The sequence below is a fragment of the Staurois parvus genome, unplaced genomic scaffold, assembly GCF_062004578.1.
Source record: "Staurois parvus isolate SC_StPar_1 unplaced genomic scaffold, SC_StPar_1.0 ptg001805l, whole genome shotgun sequence".
In the NCBI taxonomy this organism is placed as follows: domain Eukaryota; kingdom Metazoa; phylum Chordata; class Amphibia; order Anura; family Ranidae; genus Staurois; species Staurois parvus.
In genome coordinates, this window is record NW_028319601.1 from 3,413,494 (window position 1) to 3,434,336 (window position 20,843).

Here is a 20,843-nt window from a genome sequence, read left to right on the forward strand (position 1 = left end):
ATGGTTTGTAATACCAATAGGCACTATGGGGCAGCACAGTGGCTTAATGGTTAGCACTGCCAGCACTAGGGTCACTGGTTCAAATCCCAACCACAGCACCACCTGCCTGGAGCTTGCATGTTCTCCCTGTGCCTGCATGGGTTTCCTCCATATACTCCAGTTTTCTCCCACACTCCAAAGACATGTTGGTAGGTTAACTGGCTCCAGTCTATATTGTCCCCAGTATGTGTATGTATGAATGTGAGTTAGGGACCTTAGATTCGACACCCCTTGATGGTTAGGGACTGATGTGGATGTACAATATATGTATGTAAAGTGCTGCATAAAGTGACAACACTATATAAGTAACTGAAATAAATACATATGGGGTTGATGCACTAAAGGCATATGGGCCATTGACTTCACAAAGGAATTTTTCTCTAGGTTACTGAATGTGGCTAAAATTCACTTCTCAAAGAATACCCAATCATTTTTGCTTGCACACGATTGGATGATGGAAGTTAGAAGAGTTTTACATCATTCACTGAGCTAAGGAAAGTGAACAGCCTATTTTCCCTTAGCAAAACAACCGCTATCTAAAGATACAGTATGTATTCAAAGAGGGAACTTACATTCTTATATAGTTCCTATGCTGCATTCTTTAGGTGCATTTACCTAATCTTACAAACCTACTACAAGTTCAGTACTAACTATATCCAGGGCTGCATTGGTGGAACTATAAATCCCAGCATGCTAACAAAAAAAAACACATATTTCTAGCTGACGGAATATAGCTTGTTCTATTATACCCACATTTTTCTGACTGTAGCAGTCAAATTTAACAAGCAGCTATGTGTCACTCCTGAAATACGACATCAGAACATTTTATAAAACCGACATCTTCTGCCATACTTATGGGAAGTGTAAAGTACAGCAGGTGTTTAAACACAGTGCTACTGAACACCTGCTGACAGGCTGCTGTGACCTATAACACAAGAAGCCAAAACCACACATTCCTCCCATGTTGCTGGCTCAAGCCCACCGTATTACAGCATACAGTTGGCCAGACACCAGAAGAATTTTGTTTGAAATTTTTTTCTTTCAGAACATTGGTTTGGTTTTCTAATGTTCAAATCAATAACCATAGTGACTAAAAAATTTAAAGGGGCAGGATAGAAAAGTTTTCCCGAAGTTTTCCCAAACTAAGTTCTAGTATTGTAATACGTATGTGCTAGGCACAAAACAAACCTGTCTGGGATTCCATTTAAGTTGCAGGTCTGGACAAAATTTTAAAGATTTTCGAATGAAATTAGTTGACTCAATGATGGCAAGATGGAATGCACTGCCAAACAATTTTTCAGAATTTGCGTAAGCACGTGCAAATGAAATTCTACTGGTGTATGGCCGGCTTAAGGCCTCACATTTGATGGAGCATGTTTAGCAGTGCCTAATAAATACATACTTGTACTGTATGCTATGAATACAATAAAATATGCTGTATCAAGGATGATGTCTACCATTGCTAACCACACAGATCCTATTTGTTTAGCTAAAAGTGAATAATGTTATCCCAGACTGATCCTACATACACCCAGGTAGTGCAGGGGCTCCATACCGCACAGGCTGACTGGGGTTGCTGCTGGATCCATTGTTTTCCACGTTGGATTCACTATTCTGAGATTTCAGAAGTCGTAGCTCATCAGCTTGCAGTGCATTATAAAAAGTTTGGACACCCCCATCTGGGGTCAACACAGGGCTTTTTGCCTCTTCTGCACGGTGATTCTTTACCAAATTCACAGCTGTCACTGGTAATTGCAAGAGCTTCTGTACAGGCTTCATTGCTGGAAAGGTGTAAATAGTGGCACCAAAACTGTTGTATTTAGGACACGATCCACAGTGTGCTCCTGAATAGAATAAATTGTTCAATATAATCACAGGAATGTTTACGGGAAGTCCAGATTAAACAGAAGTATGCAGAAGACAGTGGCCTTGGGGCTTAGAGGTTGTCCAAGAGATCTGGAAAGAGATCCTCTGGAATGATGGCAGTCCAGTCACTTTAAAATGATACCCATCTGTGGTAGCTCCTATACACCTGTCCCGTGTGAAGTGGCCAGGCTTGTTCCTCTAAGTTCCAGTACAGATCTTGCAGCAATGGTCTGTGAGATGGAGCATATAGGCTAGGGCAAACTAAGCATACATAACTATTTCTAGAATAGATCTTCTACTGATACATCTACAAACTAAGCATACATAACTATTTCTAGAATAGATCTTCTACCGATACATCTACAAACTAAGCATACATAACTTTTTCTAGAATAGATCTTCTGCCGATACATCTACAAACTAAGCATACATAACTATTTATAGAATAGATCTTCTTGATACATCTACAACAGGGGATAAATACGACTTCAGAGCCATATTAAGGGGCTTCCTATAGGAAACAGCATTTATTACATCTACCTGTGTCTCTTTCCTAGCAGTACTCTGCATAGCACATCCACCATTTATACTGGTGGTCAAGTTGTAGACCTCCTCCCTCCTGGTTCTTCCCCACCCTCCTATTCACTGTTCTCCTATCTGATTACATTCACACCTATCACCTCTGCTTTTCTAGCTGTAATTCTATCCATTGCATCCCAGCTTCACTCCTCTCCTTTCTTGTCCTCACTCCTGAAGCTCTTCTCCTATGAACATTCCTGGATCATCTCAGCCTGTCGCTATCTCGGTGACATGCTCTGTGCCTTGGGCAGACGTTCAGCCATCACATAGTAAGGCGCACTCCTTTTTTTTTCCTCTCCTTCAAGCAGCTGGTCCTGTTTCAGTCAGTTTCTGAGCCACGTTTGCAGGTCATTCTCCTCCTCCAGTTTCCCCACTCCTCCCACACTCACACATCTCTGGAGCATATCTCTGTGAACATGACTCAGCCTAGAATAGATGATGTGCTACACACCCCACTGCCTGCTCTCAGACTTCCACATGCTGCAGATCTCCTCCCCTGTCTAGCCTGCTGTTTCGCTAATGTTTCATTCATTTTTTAGTAGCTACTAAATTAAAGGGTACTATTAGGGGGGAGGCGGGGGTCTGACTGTATTGTGCAAAGACAGCCACAGAAACCTCTTTGTTCTGATGCATTACTGTGCCCTCAGCAATTGGGAGCAGTAACATTATCCATCTTCTGTAAGTGCCCTGTATAGTGTCATCGTCCTATAAACACTGGGAGAGATGATACACAATATAGGTCCCATGGCACTGAAACTTTTAACGGAACATTTGGGTATTTTACGTGATACTTTATTTGCAATATTTTATTTTTAAAGGCTGAGGTCACCTTTTTGCAGAAAAAAAAGCCCATGCAGTCAAGGGGCCCCCAGTAGGTGTTATAAAACTTTGCAATTTTTGTAAAAACGTCTGTACAATCTTTATTTAGCCCTGGTTCACTCTTTGTGGGCTGGTTGCTGGCACAGAAATTGAATATGTTCCTGCACTCGCAACCACCCACAGCCAAATCGCACTGCTCTTACAAGACGTGCAGGGCTGCCAGTCATTTGAATGGGCTGTCGTGCCTGTATTTTCCGCAAAAAAGGAGCATCCTTTTTAACCGCCTCCAGCCCATCATATAAGAAAATGATTGGCGCAAGGCGGTTCTCTCATTCTGGGAGGACGTCATATGACGTGCTCCCACTCTAACCGTGCGTGTACAGCTCTGGGGGCGTGCAGCGCGATAATCGATGGTGTGCTGTGTCCCTTGGACACAGCAGATCACTGATCAACAGAAAGAGCCGAAGACGTTGGCTCAGTCATGTGATCAGCTGTGTCCAATCACAACTGATTGCATGTACAGTGAGGAACAGAAGTATTTGAACACCCTGCGATTTTGCAAGTTCTCCCACTTAGAAATCATGGAGGGGTCTGAAATTCACATTGTAAGTGCATTCCCACTCTGAGAGACAGAATAAAAAAAAATCACATTGTATGATTTTTAAAGAATTTATTTGTCTTGCACTGCTGAACATAAGTATTTGAACATCTGAGAAAATCAGTGTTAATATTTGGTACAGAAGCCTTTGTTTGCAATTACAGAGGTCAAACGTTTCCTGCAGTTCTTGACCAGGTTTGCACACACTGCAACAGGGATTTTGGCCCATTCCTCCACACAGATCTCCTCTAGATCTGCCAGGTTTTGGGGTTGTCACTGAGCAACACGGAGTTTCAGCTTCTTCCAAAGATGTTCTATTGGATTTAGGTCTGGAGACTGGCTAGGCCACTCCAGAACCTTGATATGCTTCTTACGGAGCCACTCCTTGGTTATCCTGGCTGTGTGCTTCGGGTCGTTGTCATGTTGGGAGACCCAGCCACGACCCATCTTCAATGCTCTGACTGAGGAAAGGAGGTTGTTGCTCAAAATCTCACAATAAATGGACCCATTCATGCTCTCCTTAATACAGTGCAGTCGTTTTGTCCCCTTCGCAGAAAAGCACCCCCAAAGCATGATGTTACCACCCCCATGCTTCACAGTAGGGATGGTGTTCTTGGGATGCAACTCATCCTTCTTTTTCCTCCAAACACAATGAGTGAAGTTTAGACCAAAAAGTTCTACTTTGGTCTCATCTGACCACATGACTTTCTCCCATGCCTCCTCTGGATCATCCAGATGGTCATTGGCAAACTTCAGACGGGCCTGGACATGTGATGACTTGAGCAGGGGAACCTTCCGTGCAATGCATGATTTGAAACCATGACGGCGTAGTGTTCTACCGACAGTGACCTTTGAAACTGTGGTCCCAGCTCTCTTCATATCATTGACCAGCTCCTCCCTTGTAGTTCTGGGCTGATTTCTCACCTTACTTATCATCAGTCATACCCCACGAGGTGAGATCTTGCATGGAGCCCCAGTCCGAGGGAGACTGACAGTCGTCTTTAGCCTCTTCCATTTTCTAACAATTGCTCCAACAGTTGATCTATTTTCACCAAGCTGCTTGACAATTGCCCCGTAGCCCTCTCCAGCCTTGTGGAGGTCCACAATTTTGTCTCTGGTGTCTTTTGACAGCTCTTTGATCTTGCCCATGGTAGTAGTTGGCGTCTGACTGACTGTGGGGTGGACAGGTGTCTTTAAAGAGCTCAGACAGGTGCTACTAAGTTAGCTTAATGAGTGGAGTAGAGGTGGACTTTTTAAAGGCACAGTAACAGGTCTTTGAGAGCCAGAATTCTTGCTGTTTCTCAGGTGTTTAAATACGTATGTTCAGCAGTGCAAGATAAATAAATTCTTTAAAAATCATACAATGTGATTTCCTGAATTTTTTTTTTAATTCTGTCTCTCAGAGTGGGAATGCACCTACAATGTGAATTTCAGACCTCTCCATGATTTCTAAGTGGGAGAACTTGCAAAATCGCAGGGTGTTCAAATACTTCTGTTCCTCACTGTAAATAAGGAAATGCTGGTTATCGGCATTTCTCTCCTCACGAGCTGTCACGCTGACCGCTCATGAGGAGAGGAGAGCCGGTAATCGTCATTTCTCAGAGGGGACATGTACACTGATCATCAGGGCACTGATGATCAGTGTGCCCTGATGATCAGTGTAGCCCCAGCAGTGCCACCTGTCAGTTTCCATCAATGCCAGCTGTCAGTGCTCATCAATGCCACCTGCCAGTGCCCATCAGTGCCACATCAATGCCACATATCAGTGCCTACCAGTGCACATCAATGCCACATATCAGTGCCCATCTGAGCTGCCTTTCAGTGTCACCTATCAGTGCCAGTCAGTGCCACCTATCAATGCCAGTCAGTGCCACCTATCAGTGCTGCCAATTAGAGTCAGTCAGTGCCGCCTATCAGTACATGTCATTGCCGCCTATCAGTGCCGCTTAACAATGCCAGTCATTGCTGCTTAACAGTGCCAGTCAGTGCCCCCTATCAGTGTTGCCTATCAGTGCCCTTCAGTGATGCCTACCAGTGCCTCCTCATCAGTGCCCATCAGTGCCACCTATCAGTGTCCATCAGTGCAGCCTATCAGTGCCCATCACTGAAGTCTCATTAGCGCACATCAGTGAAGCAGAAAAATCACTTATTTACACAATTTTATAACAAAAACTAAGACATTTTTTTTTTCAAAATTTGCAGTTGTTTTTGGTTTGTTTAGCAAAAAATAAAAAACCCAGAGGTGATTAAATACTACTAAAAGAAAGCTCTATCTAAAAAAAATGATAAAATTACATATGGGTACAGTGTTGCATGACCGCACAATTGCCATTCAAAGTGTGACAGCGTTGAAAGCTGAAAATTGGCCTGGGCAGGAAGGGGGTAGAAGTGCCCTGTAGGCAAGTGGTTAAAAACACCTTTTTTGACCATTCGATTTCCCTGCGGTTCCCACACCTGTGGGTTGAGATGTGTGGGGGTGCCATGCAGAATGAATGGCAGCCCCGTGCATTTCGTAATAGAGCAGTGTGATTAGGCTGCGGGTGGTTGTGAGTGCAGGAACAGATGCGATTTCCGAACCTGCAACCAGCCCGCAAGTGTGAACCAGCCAAAGATGACACTGGAATGATTTCTCCATCCTCCTCGTTTTTGTTTTTTTCGTTCGACCAGCATCATCTATGGCCAACTTCAATGAACATTTTACAAACCTGAACAGTTTTATGATGCCTACCACGGGCCTCTTGACTGCATAAGCTATTTCCTAGAAAAGGTAAACTTAGCCTTTAAGAAAAAGCTTTCAAGTGTTTCTCCCTTTATTAAATTAAAGCAGCCAGTTAGACCCTATGGAATGACTGGATATCTGTTTATTTCAGGCATTTATATAGAACTGACAATTTACACAGGGCTTTACATAGATTGTACATTCATATCAGTCCCCGTCCTCCAGGAGCTTACCATTTAACATCCCTATTTCACCTACATACTGTATATACACACTGGCCACTTTATTAGGTACAACTTTTCAATTGTTTGGTAATTGCTAATCAGCCAATCACATGGCAGCAACTCAATGCATTTAGGCATCTAGACGTGGTGAAGACGACTTGTTGAAGTTCAAACCAAGCATCAGAATGGGGAAGAAAGCGGATTTAAGTGACTTTGAACGTGGCGTGGTTGTTGGTGCCAGATGAGCTGGTCTGAGTATTTAAAAAACTGCTGATCTACTGGGATTTTCATGCACAAACATCTCTAGGGTTTACAGAGAATGGTCCGAAAAAGAGAAAATATCCAGTGAGTGTCAGTTGTGTGTATGAAAATGCCTTGTTGATGTCAGAGGTCAGAGGAGAATGAGCAGACTGGTTGCTGTGACATTCAGATGGTAGGGTCAGAGGTTGGTGTAAACAATATGAAAGCATGGATCCATCCTGCCTTGTATCAATGGTTCAGGCTGGTGGTGGTGTAATGGTGTGGGGGGGACATTTTCTTGGCACTAGCAAGGTGTACCTAATAAAGTGGCCCGTGAGTGTATACACATACTAAGGTCAAGTTAGACAGGAGGCAATAACCTACTAGCATGTCTTTGGAGTGTGGGAGGACAAGAGAGTACCTGGAGGAAACCCACACCAGCATAGGGAGAACATGCAAACTCCATGCAGGTAGTGTCCTGAATGGGATTTGAACCGAGAACCCCAGTGCTGCAAGGCAGAAATACTAGCCACTAAGCTTGACCTGAAAAATGCAGAACTGTACACGCAAACATACAGTACCATGTACAATACTCTGTTTTGTACAAATACAGTTACAGTCACCCTGTACAATTAAAATATGTTCAGAAGAAAAAAAAGTTATAGTGGAACTTTACCCCTCTCACCATTCCCCTATCCCTGCCTCTTTTCCATGCTGACATCTTCAAAAATCAGTATGTTCCCAGATGCACAGCAGGTCTCTGCTAGCTATTCGGGACCTTCCAAAAACCTGCAGTACATCTGAGCATGCGCAGGGGATTTCAGGACATGCGCAGAAATGCTGCTGGCTACCTCGTTAACACATTGCCTCCTTTTTTGGGTGATGTGGCAATCCCAGGAGGCAACGGGACCCAGCCTTGGGCAGAAAGCAGGTACTTTGCAGAAATTAGTGAAATGTTTTTCCAGTTTTTGTAAGGAGGGAGAACACAAGAGAAAAGATTGTTGTAATTGGTTAAAGCTGAGCTCATGCCTAAAGCTGGCCATAATGGAGCAAATTCAGCCAGTTCAGCAGGAACCAGTCGAATTTTGATCCACGTGTGGCCACTGTGGTTGAAGAGAAGTCTATCTACCAATCGTCTTCTGTTTACCTGCCCTGTTGGTATATTTCCACATAATCTGCGCCGCAGGCAACAGGCTGCAGCGTTGATCTGTGCATTCTGTTCAACACCCCCTCCATTTACCTACCCTGTCTACCCTGTGTAAAAAAAGATCTCTATACTTACACTATACTTTTTTTTTAGTCAAGTCTGGTCACATGATCCTGCAAGTCCGGGTCCCCTGTGTCAACGGATGGCAGCTGCGGGTCAAAAATGGCTGGGAATTTCGGGAGCCATGACATCACCCATAGGCTCCCATGTCCCAGCTGTTGTCGGTGCTCATTCCTCTCTCCTGCAGCTGCCGCTCACTGGCACAGGGGAGCTGGAGCTTCAGGAACACGTGACCAAACTTGACTAAAAAAAAAGTAAGAATACATATCATTTTTACACAGGGTAGGCATGATAGGAAGGAGGAGCGGGGAGGTAACTTTTATAAGAATAGTTAATGTTAGGTTTTAATTCCACTTTAACCACTTGCCCTTCTGAGGATTTACCCCCCTTCATGACCAGGCTATTTTTTGCTTTATGGCACTGCGTTACTTTAACTGACAATTGCGTGGTCATGCAACGCTGCACCGCTGGTGGCGATCATTGACTTATAGCGGGACTGCGGTGAGCATTCTGACAATGGGAGGAACCGACATGGTGTCACTGACATCTCCAGTGACACCAATACAGTGATCAATGCTAAAAAAAAAAGCACTGACACTGTACTAATGGCACTGGTCAGGAAGGAGTTAACATGAGGGGCGATCAAAGGGTTAACTGTGTGCTGGGAGTTGTCACGAACGCGGCGTCAGACCCCAGCCCTTCTCACCAAACTTGTGACCGGAGGACTAGCCAATCTAAAACCACGCTGTCACGTGTGTAACAATGCCACACTCAGCTACACCCTGCACAACGATTTTCCAGATAATTGGACCACAATCGATGTACCGGCAGCCTGAATCGATTGTTACTGGGTCAGGTTAATTACGCACTTAACCGTTCACACTGCCACCACCTCCTTTTTGTACAGAGAAAGAGGAAACTCGACGATATCAGCTAAAACATTATAATGATTGAAATAATCGTCTGCATAATATGGTCACCGCAGGCCGATTATGCAGAGGGTTAAACAAACACAGCAGCATTCTCTTTAGAGGCAGGAATTCGTAAATTGCAATAAAGCGCTATAGAAATAGTTCAACACTTTCAGAAGGAAAGATTTATTACTAAAAGGTCAAACGGGTGCAATAACAATATTTACAGAAAAAGATGTAACTAAGATATATATATAAATATACAGAGACTAACAGCACAGCAAAGAGATATCAGAGAGAGGTGAAAGGGTTAAGGTACTTGCCAAAGTCCTGGGTTAGCAGATACAAGTTTCAGAGCGAAAGGGCACGGGTCTCCCCAGGTGGTACTGATGTTAAAATGGGAGACGTCTTCAACTAACTCTCTTAGGCCTGACAGCCTATTTTGTAGTTCCGCAGCAGGGGGGTGTCTCTGAAGTCAAGGACCAATACCCCGTTTAGGGCGTGGAGGTCTGGGCATAGCCCTAAACTAGAACCAAAATCTCTCCTAACTCATATTTTGGCCCATACCTTTCCACCTGCACAAGTGACATTCCATCCGCGGGTAGATTATTATGCAGACACGTCTGAGGATTGATTATATATGAATTATGAAATTATACACTGAACGGTTCACAAGATCTACTTTCCGGCTTTCCTATGTATTCGAGACAAGGCGAGTGACCCATCACATTGTTCGTCTTCTCTTAGCCGATATGTCTGGTTTTTATGTAAGTCTCTCATATTCCAAGATATGAGACATAGGGGAAAAAAGGATTTTGAAAAGTGTTTATCTGATTCGTGCTTCCTTGGAATGCCTTGAACTCCTCAAAAGGTTCCGTTATCTTTCTACGAGGTGTTAAATGGCACAGGTTGCTCAGACAGCTAGGCACCTTGCTCAGAGAAGTGTTTTATAGCTCTGGGCTCCCTGCCGTGCTCTAGCCTGCCTGTGACCCTTCCAACACACATATGTCCCATATTAACAGAGAGGAAAGGGGGAAAAATGAGGGACAACATGGAGATTCTTAACAACATGGAGGACTGCGTCAGTCTCTGGTGCGCACGTTTCCGACAGAAGTGTTTTACTGGGGGGCGGTGGGTTGGTGCTTCACTGTAAGCACGCTGCTCTGGATGGCTGTGCTGTGTACAGCCATCCAGAGCAGTGTGCCCGAGCCGACTGGGAGGAGGACTGTTAGTAAACAAAGCAGCCCTACTCTCCGTTGAAGATCCTTGGTAATCACCGGGCGCCAGCGGGTAATCACCAGCCGGGACCCGGTGATTTACAGCCGTGGCCACAAATGACAGCGTGGGTAGGGCGCGAGCGGCACCCCTGCCGCCCTGTAGCAGTATATCTGCTATAGGGCGGTCGGGATGTGGTTAAAGCAGGATTTCAAACTCTCACTCAACACTGACTATTTGTAATCCTTATGCTGCTAGCATTAATAAATAGATAAGAAGGTAGAGTATATTTACTTGTTTTAATCTTTTTTTAACATGACTTCAGTTGCATCCTGGTTTCCAGGCCTAGACAAATGATGTCATACATCCCAGGTGTCTTCAGGTGAGGAGGAGGCGCTTTCCCAGCTAAGCACACCCTCGTTGCCTGCATGCCTGAGCAAAGGGCAGGTGGATTCCAGGAAGTAAATGTTACATGAATCATCTGCCCTTACTAAAGATGGCCACAGCTAGAAATGCTAGGAGGTGTTTTTCAAAGTGAATAATCAGCAAAACAAAGCATTGCGACTTGGATGGATGGGGGAGTTTTGAATGAATTAAAAATGAATTAAGTAGCATTTTTGGTTTGTGGTGCTCAGATGCCATGTAGTTCTACTTTAAGTTTCACTTTATTGGTGGCCAAAAATGCTTTAATAAGTAGTCGATTTATTTTACGATCAATCTCTTTCCCTTTGGGAGTCTCTCTCTAAAAATGGCATTTTGTTGCAAGCTGGGGAAATCAGTAAGCTAATCACACAAGCAGGTAATTACATTTCTGGGGGGGGTGTCCGGTACATTACCTGGCTACACCTCCAGGCTGCCATATTGCATTGCATTTTACAGAAATTACAATGCTGCAGATTGAAACGGAAAGGTAATTTTTAATAACATTCAATTACAACATGACTTGTGTCGCAATTGTATATGCTATATCATTTATTCTTGCTATTTATTTCCACTAAAGTGGAGTTGCCCTTTAACTACTCTTAAAATTGTCCCCTCCCCTTCCCCCCTTCTAACACCTATGCTAACTAACCTGTGTAAGAAGGATGTCCATACTTACCTATTTTCAGCTATCTCCAATCCAGTTGCATGATCGGGCTCCCCTGTGTCAGTCAGCAGCAGCTGCAGGGGAGAGGAGAGAGCACTCGGCAATGGCTAGTATAGCCTGGAGTGGTGACATCACCCATAGGCTTCAGCAGGGGCGGACTGACCATTTGGAAACTTGGGCACTGCCCGAGGGCCCGAGGTCAGTAGGGGGCCCCATGAGATGCCCCTGGTACCTTTTTCATAGGCTTTTTTGAGTTTGGGCAAGGACACAGGGGCCCCATGATCCCCTATTGCCTGGGGGCCCCATGAGTTGTCAGTCCGCCCCTGGGCTTCAGTGATTCATCCATTGTCATTCCTCTCCCCTGAAGCCACCACTGGCAGACACAGGGGTGCTGAATCACATGACTGGACCGGAGCGGCCTGAAAATAGGCAAGTATATACATCTTTGTAGGGCTTGTTCACACTTGACTTCTTCCAAACGCCCCTATAGTGTTCAACAGACGTTAGACAGTCTCCCCAAATGCCCTATGAGTGGTTTTGAGGCGTTTTCCAAGCGTTAAAACCGCACCACAAACACCTATAATGAAGTTAATGGTATTAATATCTCGCAAACACCTGCCAGGCGCTTGAAGAGCGTCACCATAGACTTGAATGGGAGGCGTTGAAAGGCTTCAACTCCTCCTGTCTCGACATTAGGCGTCAATTTTGCTTCGCCATGTGTATAATTTTCAAAGGCGATTGAGGAGCGTTAAAAACGACCCTCAAACACCTGCAAAACGCCTGCTTACAAAGCTAGTGTGAACTGAGCCTTACAGAGGAATGCCGTTTGAGGGCCAGTTCACAATGCAAAAATGCACTCCTGCTGCATTCCAGATACGTTTTTGTTTACAGTTCATACCACACTCATTTCATGTGTAGTTTTGATGCAGTTTGCTATGTTCCAGTATGGTTCTGTGCAGAGAAAATTCAGCATGTTCTTTTTTTTCTGCACCGGAAACTGACTGGAACTGACTGCACTGGTGTGAACTAGGGCCATTGGAATACATGGAAAACACTGTGCATGCATTTTTGATGCAGAAAAAAAAACGCTCTGGACTGCATCTAGTGTGAATTAGCCCTAATTGCCAGTTCACACTACATGCGTTTCAGTTGCATTTTTTCTGCATCCAAAACACACAGAAAATAGGTGATAGGGTTGTCAATGTCATAGTTCACATCAGTGCTTGCAGTTCCAGTATGTTCCGGTTGCAGAAAAAAAAGTAGAACATGCTGCATTTTTTCTACACAGAACTGTACTGGAACGCGGTAAAACGTATAAAAAAATGCACCAAAACGCAATGGACCGCACATGTCCCTATTTAAAATTAAGAAAAAAAGAGGAGGGAAAAAATGGACTGGAATGCATACAAAACACGCTGGAACACGGCAAAGCTGCATCAAAAACGCACCAGAACATCAAAAATGCACATGTGGAAACACATCCAGAATGCATCTGGACTGCGTTTCTATAGTGAGAACTGACCCTTAGGGCTAGTTCACACTAGATGCAGTTCAGAGCGCTTTTTTCTGCATCAAAAATTCATCCATAGTGTTTTCCATGTATTCCAATGGCCCTAGTTCAGGGGTGGGCAAACTTTTTGACTTGAGGGCCGCAATGGGTTCATATATTGGACCCGGGGGCCGGAACAAGAGTAGATGAATGATGTGTATGTGTCATCCATAGTAAGTATAGTAATATTCCCCCATAGTAAGCATAGTAATTCATCCCCCATAGTAATTCATCCCCCATATAGTAATTCATCCCCCATATAGTAATTCATCCCCCATAGTAATTCATCCCCCATATAGTAATTCATCCCCCATAGTAATTCATCCCCCATAGTAATTCATCCCCCATATAGTAATTCATCCCCCATAGTAATTCATCCCCCATATAGTAATTCATCCCCCATAGTAATTCATCCCCCATAGTAATTCATCCCCCATATAGTAATTCATCCCCCATATAGTAATTCATCCCCCATATAGTAATCCATCCCCCATAGTAATTCATCCCCCATAGTAATTCATCCCCCATAGTAATTCATCCCCCATATAGTAATTCATCCCCCATATAGTAATTCATCCCCCATAGTAATTCATCCCCCATATAGTAATTCATCCCCCATAGTAATTCATCCCCCATATAGTAATTCATCCCCCATAGTAATTCATCCCCCATATAGTAATTCATCCCCCATAGTAATTCATCCCCCATATAGTAATTCATCCCCATATAGTAATTCATCCCCCATATAGTAATTCACCCCCCATAGTAATTCATCCCCCATATAGTAATTCATCCCCCATAGTAATTCATCCCCCATATAGTAATTCATCCCCCATAGTAATTCATCCCCCGTATAGTAATTCATCCCCCATATAGTAATTCATCCCCCATAGTAATTCATCCCCCATAGTAATTCATCCCCCATATAGTAATTCATCCCCCATAGTAATTCATCCCCCATATAGTAATTCATCCCCCCTATAGTAATTCATCCCCCATATTAATTCATCCCTCATATAGTATTTCATCCCCCACAGTACTATTCCCCCCAAGTAGTAAGCCAAGTCCCCCCTGTGTCAATTCACTTACCTTTGCTCCGTGCGTTCCTCTCGCCGTGTTCCCGCGCCGTTCCGGTCTTCAGGGCGGACTGTGAGAGGAGCCTAGCTCCCCTCACGTTCCTCACGCTGCCCCGCCTACACACATTCTGACAGCCAATGTTTGCCACGCTCCGCGGGCTGGATTATAAGGTCCGCCGGGCCGTATACGGCCCGCGGGCCGTAGTTTGCCCATTGCTGCCCTAGTTCACACCAGTGCAGTCAGTTCCAGTCAGTTTCCGATGGAGAAAAAAAAGTAGAACGTGCTGCTTTTTCTCTGCACAGAACCATACTGGAACATAACAAACTGCACCAAAACTGCACTGGAACTGCGTATGGTGTGAACTGTAAGCAAAAACGTATCCGCAATGCATCTGGAGTGCATTTTTGTAGTATGAACTGGCCCTAAGGGTAGTGTACACTAGATGCAGTTCAGTGTGTTTTTTCTGCATCAAAAATGCGTGCACAGTGTTTTCCATGTATTCCAATGGCCCTAGTTCACACCAGTGCAGTCAGTTCCAGTCAGTTTCCGGAACATGCTGAATTTTTTCTGCACAGAACCATACTGGAACATGGCAAACTGCATCAGAACAGCATCAGAACTGCGTGTGGTGTGAACTGTAGACAAAAACGTATCCAGAATGTATCCAGAGTGCATTTTTGTTAGTGTTAACTGGCCCAAAAAGTGGGCAGCACAGTGGCTAAATGGTTAGCACCTCCACCTGGCAGTACTAGGGTTGTTGGCTCAAGTCCCAACCACGGCACCACCTGCCTGGAGTTTGCATGTTCTCCCTGTGCCTGCGTGGGTTTCCTCTGGGTACTCTGGATTCCTCCCACACTCCAAAGACATGCTGGTAGGTTAATTGGCTCCTATCTAAATTGGCCCTAATATGTGTATGTATGAATGTAAGTTAGAGACCTTAGATTATACGCCCCTTGAGGGTTAGGGACTGATGTGAATGTACAATATATGTATGTAAAGCGCTGCGTAAATTGATGGCGCTACATAAATACCTGAAATAAATAACTTAAAAAAATCCAATTTTGGAGTAAGTAGATTTCCTGAGCGAAAACCACATTCACTGCTAGAATTTCATTCATTCAAGTAACATGTCCTACTGTTTTGAATTTTCCAGTCACTACAGGCAAAGGATAATATGAGAAATAGAGAAAAAAAAGCGCCACAAACTAAATAGAAAAAAAGCTGCACTCTTAACCAAAAAAAAGGTAAAAATGTGAATAAATCAAAGAGTGTGCTAAATATAAGTAAATACAAAATTATTAGTTTAAAATAATGATGTCCGTGATAGAAAAAATTTTATATAAAAGTCCATCCAACATAACAAAGTAATTAAACAGTTCTGAAATCTTGTATAAATCAAACACCATGCAAAAAAAAAAAAAAATTAAAAATAATCCACCACCGAATGAAATGGGTACACTCACCAGAGCTCCATGCTGACCAGATTATAAATCAGCAAAGATAGCGTTTGCTCTGGGAGCGATGATCAGCAGAAGTAATCCAAACTGGGAGCAATATACTGCAAGCAGCAAGGCAGCACAATATGGAATAGCCCTTAACAGCAGGTAGTCATCACGTCTCCATACCATAGATCATGTTCGGGGAATCAAAAAAGGAAATCATGGTGCAGTACGTTTAAAACCAAAATGTTTTATTAAAACGTCAGAAATGCACTCACAAACAGGGTGTCTAGCCGACACCAGCATATATAAAATTTTATATAAAATTTTTTCTATCACGGACATCATTATTTTAAACTAATAATTTTTGTATTTACCTATATTTAGCGCACTCTTTGATTTATTCACAACAGGCAAAAACCAACATTTTGACAACATTAATGATCAGAAAATCGAACAAACGTTTTTAAAATGAAAATTTTCAAAGAAAATTCTACTTGTGTATGGCCAGTGTTATCTGGTCCTGCTCCATCCTACATCTCAGTACTGGCCAATCAATGTTACGGACAGCTGCACTGGCCAATAAGGAATGAGGGCTATTTTACATCTTTTCTATGGCTTCTAATACAGATTTATGAACAGCAACTAGAATGTACACAGAGACCAGGGATCTGAACCTCTATGTCCACACAGCACCATCTAGTGGACAGTTCGAGTTATGGCATTTACTTAAAAGAAATAATACAGTCAGATCCATAAATATTGGGACATCGACACAATTCTAACATTTTTGGCTCTATACACCACCACAATGGATTTGAAATGAAACAAACAAGATGTGCTTTAACTGCAGACTGTCAGCTTTAATTTGAGGGTATTTACATCCAAATCAGGTGAACGATGTAGGAATTACAACAGTTTGCATATGTGCCTCCCACTTATTAAGGGACCAAAAGTAATGGGACAATTGGCTTCTCAGCTGTTCCATAGCCAGGTGTGTGTTATTCCCTCATTATCCCAATTACAATGAGCAGATAAAAGGTCCAGAGTTCATTTCAAGTGTGTTATTTGCATTTGGAATCTGTTGCTGTCAACTCTCAAGATGAGATCCAAAGAGCTGTCACTATCAGTGAAGCAAGCCATCATTAGGCTGAAAAAACAAAACAAACCCATCAGAGAGATAGCAAAAACATTAGGCGTGGCCAAAACAACTGTTTGGAACATTCTTACAAAGAAGGAACGCACCGGTGAGCTCAGCAACACCAAAAAACCCGGAAGACCACGGAAAACAACTGTGGTGGATGACCGAAGAATTCTTTCCCTGGTGAAGAAAACACCCTTCAAAACAGTTGGCCAGATCAAGAACACTCTCCAGGAGGTAGGTATATGTGTGTCAAAGTCAACAATCAAGAGAAGACTTCACCAGAGTGAATACAGAGGGTTCACCACAAGATGGAAACCATTGGTGAGCCTCAAAAACAGGAAGGCCAGATTAGAGTTTGCCAAACGACATCTAAAAAAGCCTTCACAGTTCTGGAACAACATCCTATGGACAGATGAGACCAAGATCAACTGGTACCAGAGTGATAGGAAGAGAAGAGTATGGAGAAGGAAAGGAACTGCTCATGATCCTAAGCATACCACCTCATCAGTGAAGCATGGTGGTGGTAGTGTCATGTCGTGGGCATGTATGGCTGCCAATGGAACTGCTTCTCTTGTATTTATTGATGATGTGACTGCTGACAAAAGCAGCAGGATGAATTCTGAAGTGTTTCGGGAATATTATCTGCTCATATTCAGCCAAATGCTTCAGAACTCATTGGACGCCGCTACACAGTGCAGATGGACAATGACCCAAAGCATACTGCAAAAGCAACCAAAGAGTTTTTTAAGGGAAAGAAGTGGAATGTTATGCAATGGGCAAGTCAATCACCTGACCTGAATCCGATTGAGCATGCATTTCACTTGCTGAAAACAAAACTGAAGGGAAAATGCCCCAAGAACAAGCAGGAAATGAAGACAGTTGCAGTAGAGGCCTGGCAGAGCATCACCAGGGATGAAACCCAGCGTCTGGTGATGTCTATGCGTTCCAGACTTCAAGCTGTAATTGACTGCAAAAGGATTTGCAACCAAGTATTAAAAAGTGAAAGTTTGATTTATGATTATTATTCTGTCCCATTACTTTTGGTCCCTTAACAAGTGGGAGGCACATATGCAAACTGTTGTAATTTCTACACCGTTCACCTGATTTGGATGTAAATACCCTCAAATTAAAGCTGACAGTCTGCTGTTAAAGTACATTTTGTTTGTTTCATTTCAAATCCATTGTGGTGGTATATAGAGCCAGAAATGTTAGAATTGTGTCGATGTCCCAATATTTATGGACCTGACTGTAACTATTTTATTCTCTGTAAATTTGGTACACGGCTTAACATCTGTAAAATTTCACAAAAACAATAATTTCGATAAAAAGCTCATGGAAGCGCTTATATGGGCTTTTTGTTTATTTCTGCAGTGTACAAGCACCTTTGATAGTTACTTATATCCAACATAGTGGAGTCTCATATTCTCTTGAATATGACACATTTATTTATTTATTTCAGCTACTTATATAGCGCTGTCAATTTACACTGCACTTTACACATATATATTGTACATTCACATCAGTCCCTAACCCTCAAGGGGTGTACAATCTAAGGTCCCTAACTTATATTCATACATATACATACTAGGGCCAATTTAGACAGGACCCAATTAACCTACCAGCATGTCTGGAGTGTGGGAGGAAACTGGAGCACCCAGAGGAAACCCACGCAAGCACAGGGAGAACATGCAAACTCCAGGCAGGAGGCACCATGGTCGGCAATCAAACCCATAACCCATTTACTGCAAAGCAGATGTGCTAACCACTAAGCCACTGTGCCATATTATGAAATGTATACAATACAGATTGTTCATTGTATTGCTGTTCTTAGATATTCAACAATAAGTGGTTGATGTGTTAAAGTGTTGGGCAAAAGCATGGACACACAGTATATTATGCTATTCTAGGCTTTAAAGTAGAATAGGAAAACATTTTTCTTTTCATTTTGGATAGAGTAAAGAAAGGTTATAACCCCTGCCAGTTTTTTTTGCCATCTGTGTCCCATTGGGGAGATTTCCTTTTACTTCCTGTCCCATATCCAAAACAGGAAGTAAGAGGAAATCTCTTCAAATTTTTTTCTTTAGTTTTTGGATAAAGTGCAGAGTGATAAGAATGCCTAACAGTTTTTATTGCTGTCTGTGCCTCCGGAGGAGATTCAAGCTCCCTATTTGTTTTTTTTTTACCATTAGCATTGAAAGTGAAAGTAAAAGAAGCTTCCAAAATTTTGAGTTGTCCCCAGAAAAGTAATAGAGGGGAAGTGCTCCAATGTGGACATTAGCTCTGGCGACTTGGGGGTCTTCAAGGGATTCCCTTCATTTGCAGGGATTTCCTCTCACTTCCTGTCTGGCTATCGGACAGGGAGTCAAGGGAAATTTCCACAATGGGACACAGATGGCAAAAAATAAATAAATAGCCTTCCCTTGCTCTATCCAAAACAAAATAAAAAATGCCTTTTGTTCTACTTTAAACACTTCAAGTCTGGACACTTTTACCCCCTTCCTGTCCAGACCAATATTTAGCTTTCATTGCTATCACACTTTGAATGACAATTGCGCTGACATGCAACACTGAACCTATATGAATATTTTAGCATTTTTTTTAAGACAGATAAAACTTTATTTTGGTGGTATTTATTTAACATTGGGATTTTTATTTTTATAAATGAAAAAGTCCAAACATTTTGAAAAAAAAAAAGTGTTTTTCTTATAAAATTTTGCAAATAAATAATCTTTATTTATAAATCTTGGCCAAAATGTATTCAGCCATCTTTTTAGTAAAAAAAAAAAAAAAATTAGTTTATAACCAAAATGTATAATTTTTCAAATTCTAATTTTTACATTTTTTTTTATATTATTATCTATGGGGGGAGGGGTTAAATATACTGTCACCCTACTTGTGGGGGGTGATGAAGATTTTTTTTATTTTTTTTACACTGATTGCTTTTTTACCCATAAAGTCTGCAAATGGAGAAATACTGTGCGAGCTTTGATTGGTCACAGCTTGTCACATTGTTGTACTGTTGTGAAAAGCCTTGTACCATGTGACCTCTGTGATCATTCACAGATTTCACAAGTATTAAGCAATTATGTCAGAAGTGACATCTTGCTTACTACTATTCATGTGATCACTGATTGGCCAATCAGTGATCACCTAATCGGGACCTCACACAGAGGTCCCGTACAGCAATCGGTGTTCTGCTGTGTCCTCCGGACACAGCGGGCACCAGACTGCGGGCTCCCAGGGAGCGCGCACAGGCAGGGAAGCGGGAGGACATTTATAACTGGTCACCCGCTCCTGCACTGCTCCCGTCCGGCCCATGTACATAAACGGCCGGACAGGAGCAGTTGAAGTGGTTAAGGGAATCCCTAGGGGACCCCCAGGCCACCAGAACTAGTGTCCCCATTGGAAGATTTCCCCTCTTTTACTTTTCTGGGAACAACCCAAAATTTGAGATTTTCTTTCACTTTCATTGATAACAGTAAACAGGATGAATCCTGGATGTCACCAGAGTCATGGGTCATCAGAATTATTGTCCCCATTGGAAGATTTTCCCTCTATAACTGTTCTTGGCTCAACAAAAAATTTGGGATTTTCCTTTATTTTCACTTTCCATGACAATGATAAACAGGACAAATAGAGGGAGAATCTCCCTAAGAGGGACAAAGACAGCAATAAAAACTGACAGGGTTTTAACCCCTCTCCCATTTATCTAAAACTAAAAAAAAACTAAAAAAAAAGGTTTTGCTTTGTTATACTTTAACATTAGAATGCTCTAAGTTTATGATTTTGTTATTGTATATACAGTGGGGATCGAAAGTTTGGGCACCCCAGCTAAAAATGTGTATTAATGTGCATAAAGAAGCCAAGGAAGGATGGAAAAATCTCCAAAAGGCATAAAATTACAGATTAGACATTCTTTTAATATGTCAACAAAAGTTAGATTTTATTTCCATCATTTACACTTTCAAAATAACCGAAAACAAAAAAATGTCGTCTGCAAAAGTTTGGGCACCCTGCAGAATTTATAGCATGCACTGCCCCCTTTGCAAAGCTGAGACATGCCAGTGTCA

At 42.6% G+C, this 20,843-nt stretch overlaps 1 protein-coding gene across 14 annotated transcripts in view; it reads right to left on the minus strand.

The window, feature by feature from the left end:
• LOC149434226 (AP-3 complex subunit beta-2-like) overlaps window positions 1-20,843 on the minus strand; it is a 151,503-nt gene that overhangs the window by 116,699 nt on the left and 13,961 nt on the right. For 4 of the 14 annotated variants that reach the window (XM_089663975.1, XM_089663973.1, XM_089663974.1 and 1 more), the window contains exon 1: window positions 1,595-2,797. The exons of 6 other annotated variants lie outside the window; for them this stretch is intronic. In XM_089663975.1, coding sequence (XP_089520101.1) covers window positions 1,595-1,818 — 224 coding nt within the window. In that variant the 5' untranslated portion in view covers window positions 1,819-2,797. Of the gene's footprint in view, window positions 1-1,594; window positions 2,798-20,843 lie in introns of those variants that run through there. 4 more of the 14 variants (XM_089663978.1, XM_089663977.1, XM_089663979.1 and 1 more) reach the window with 2 other exon arrangements.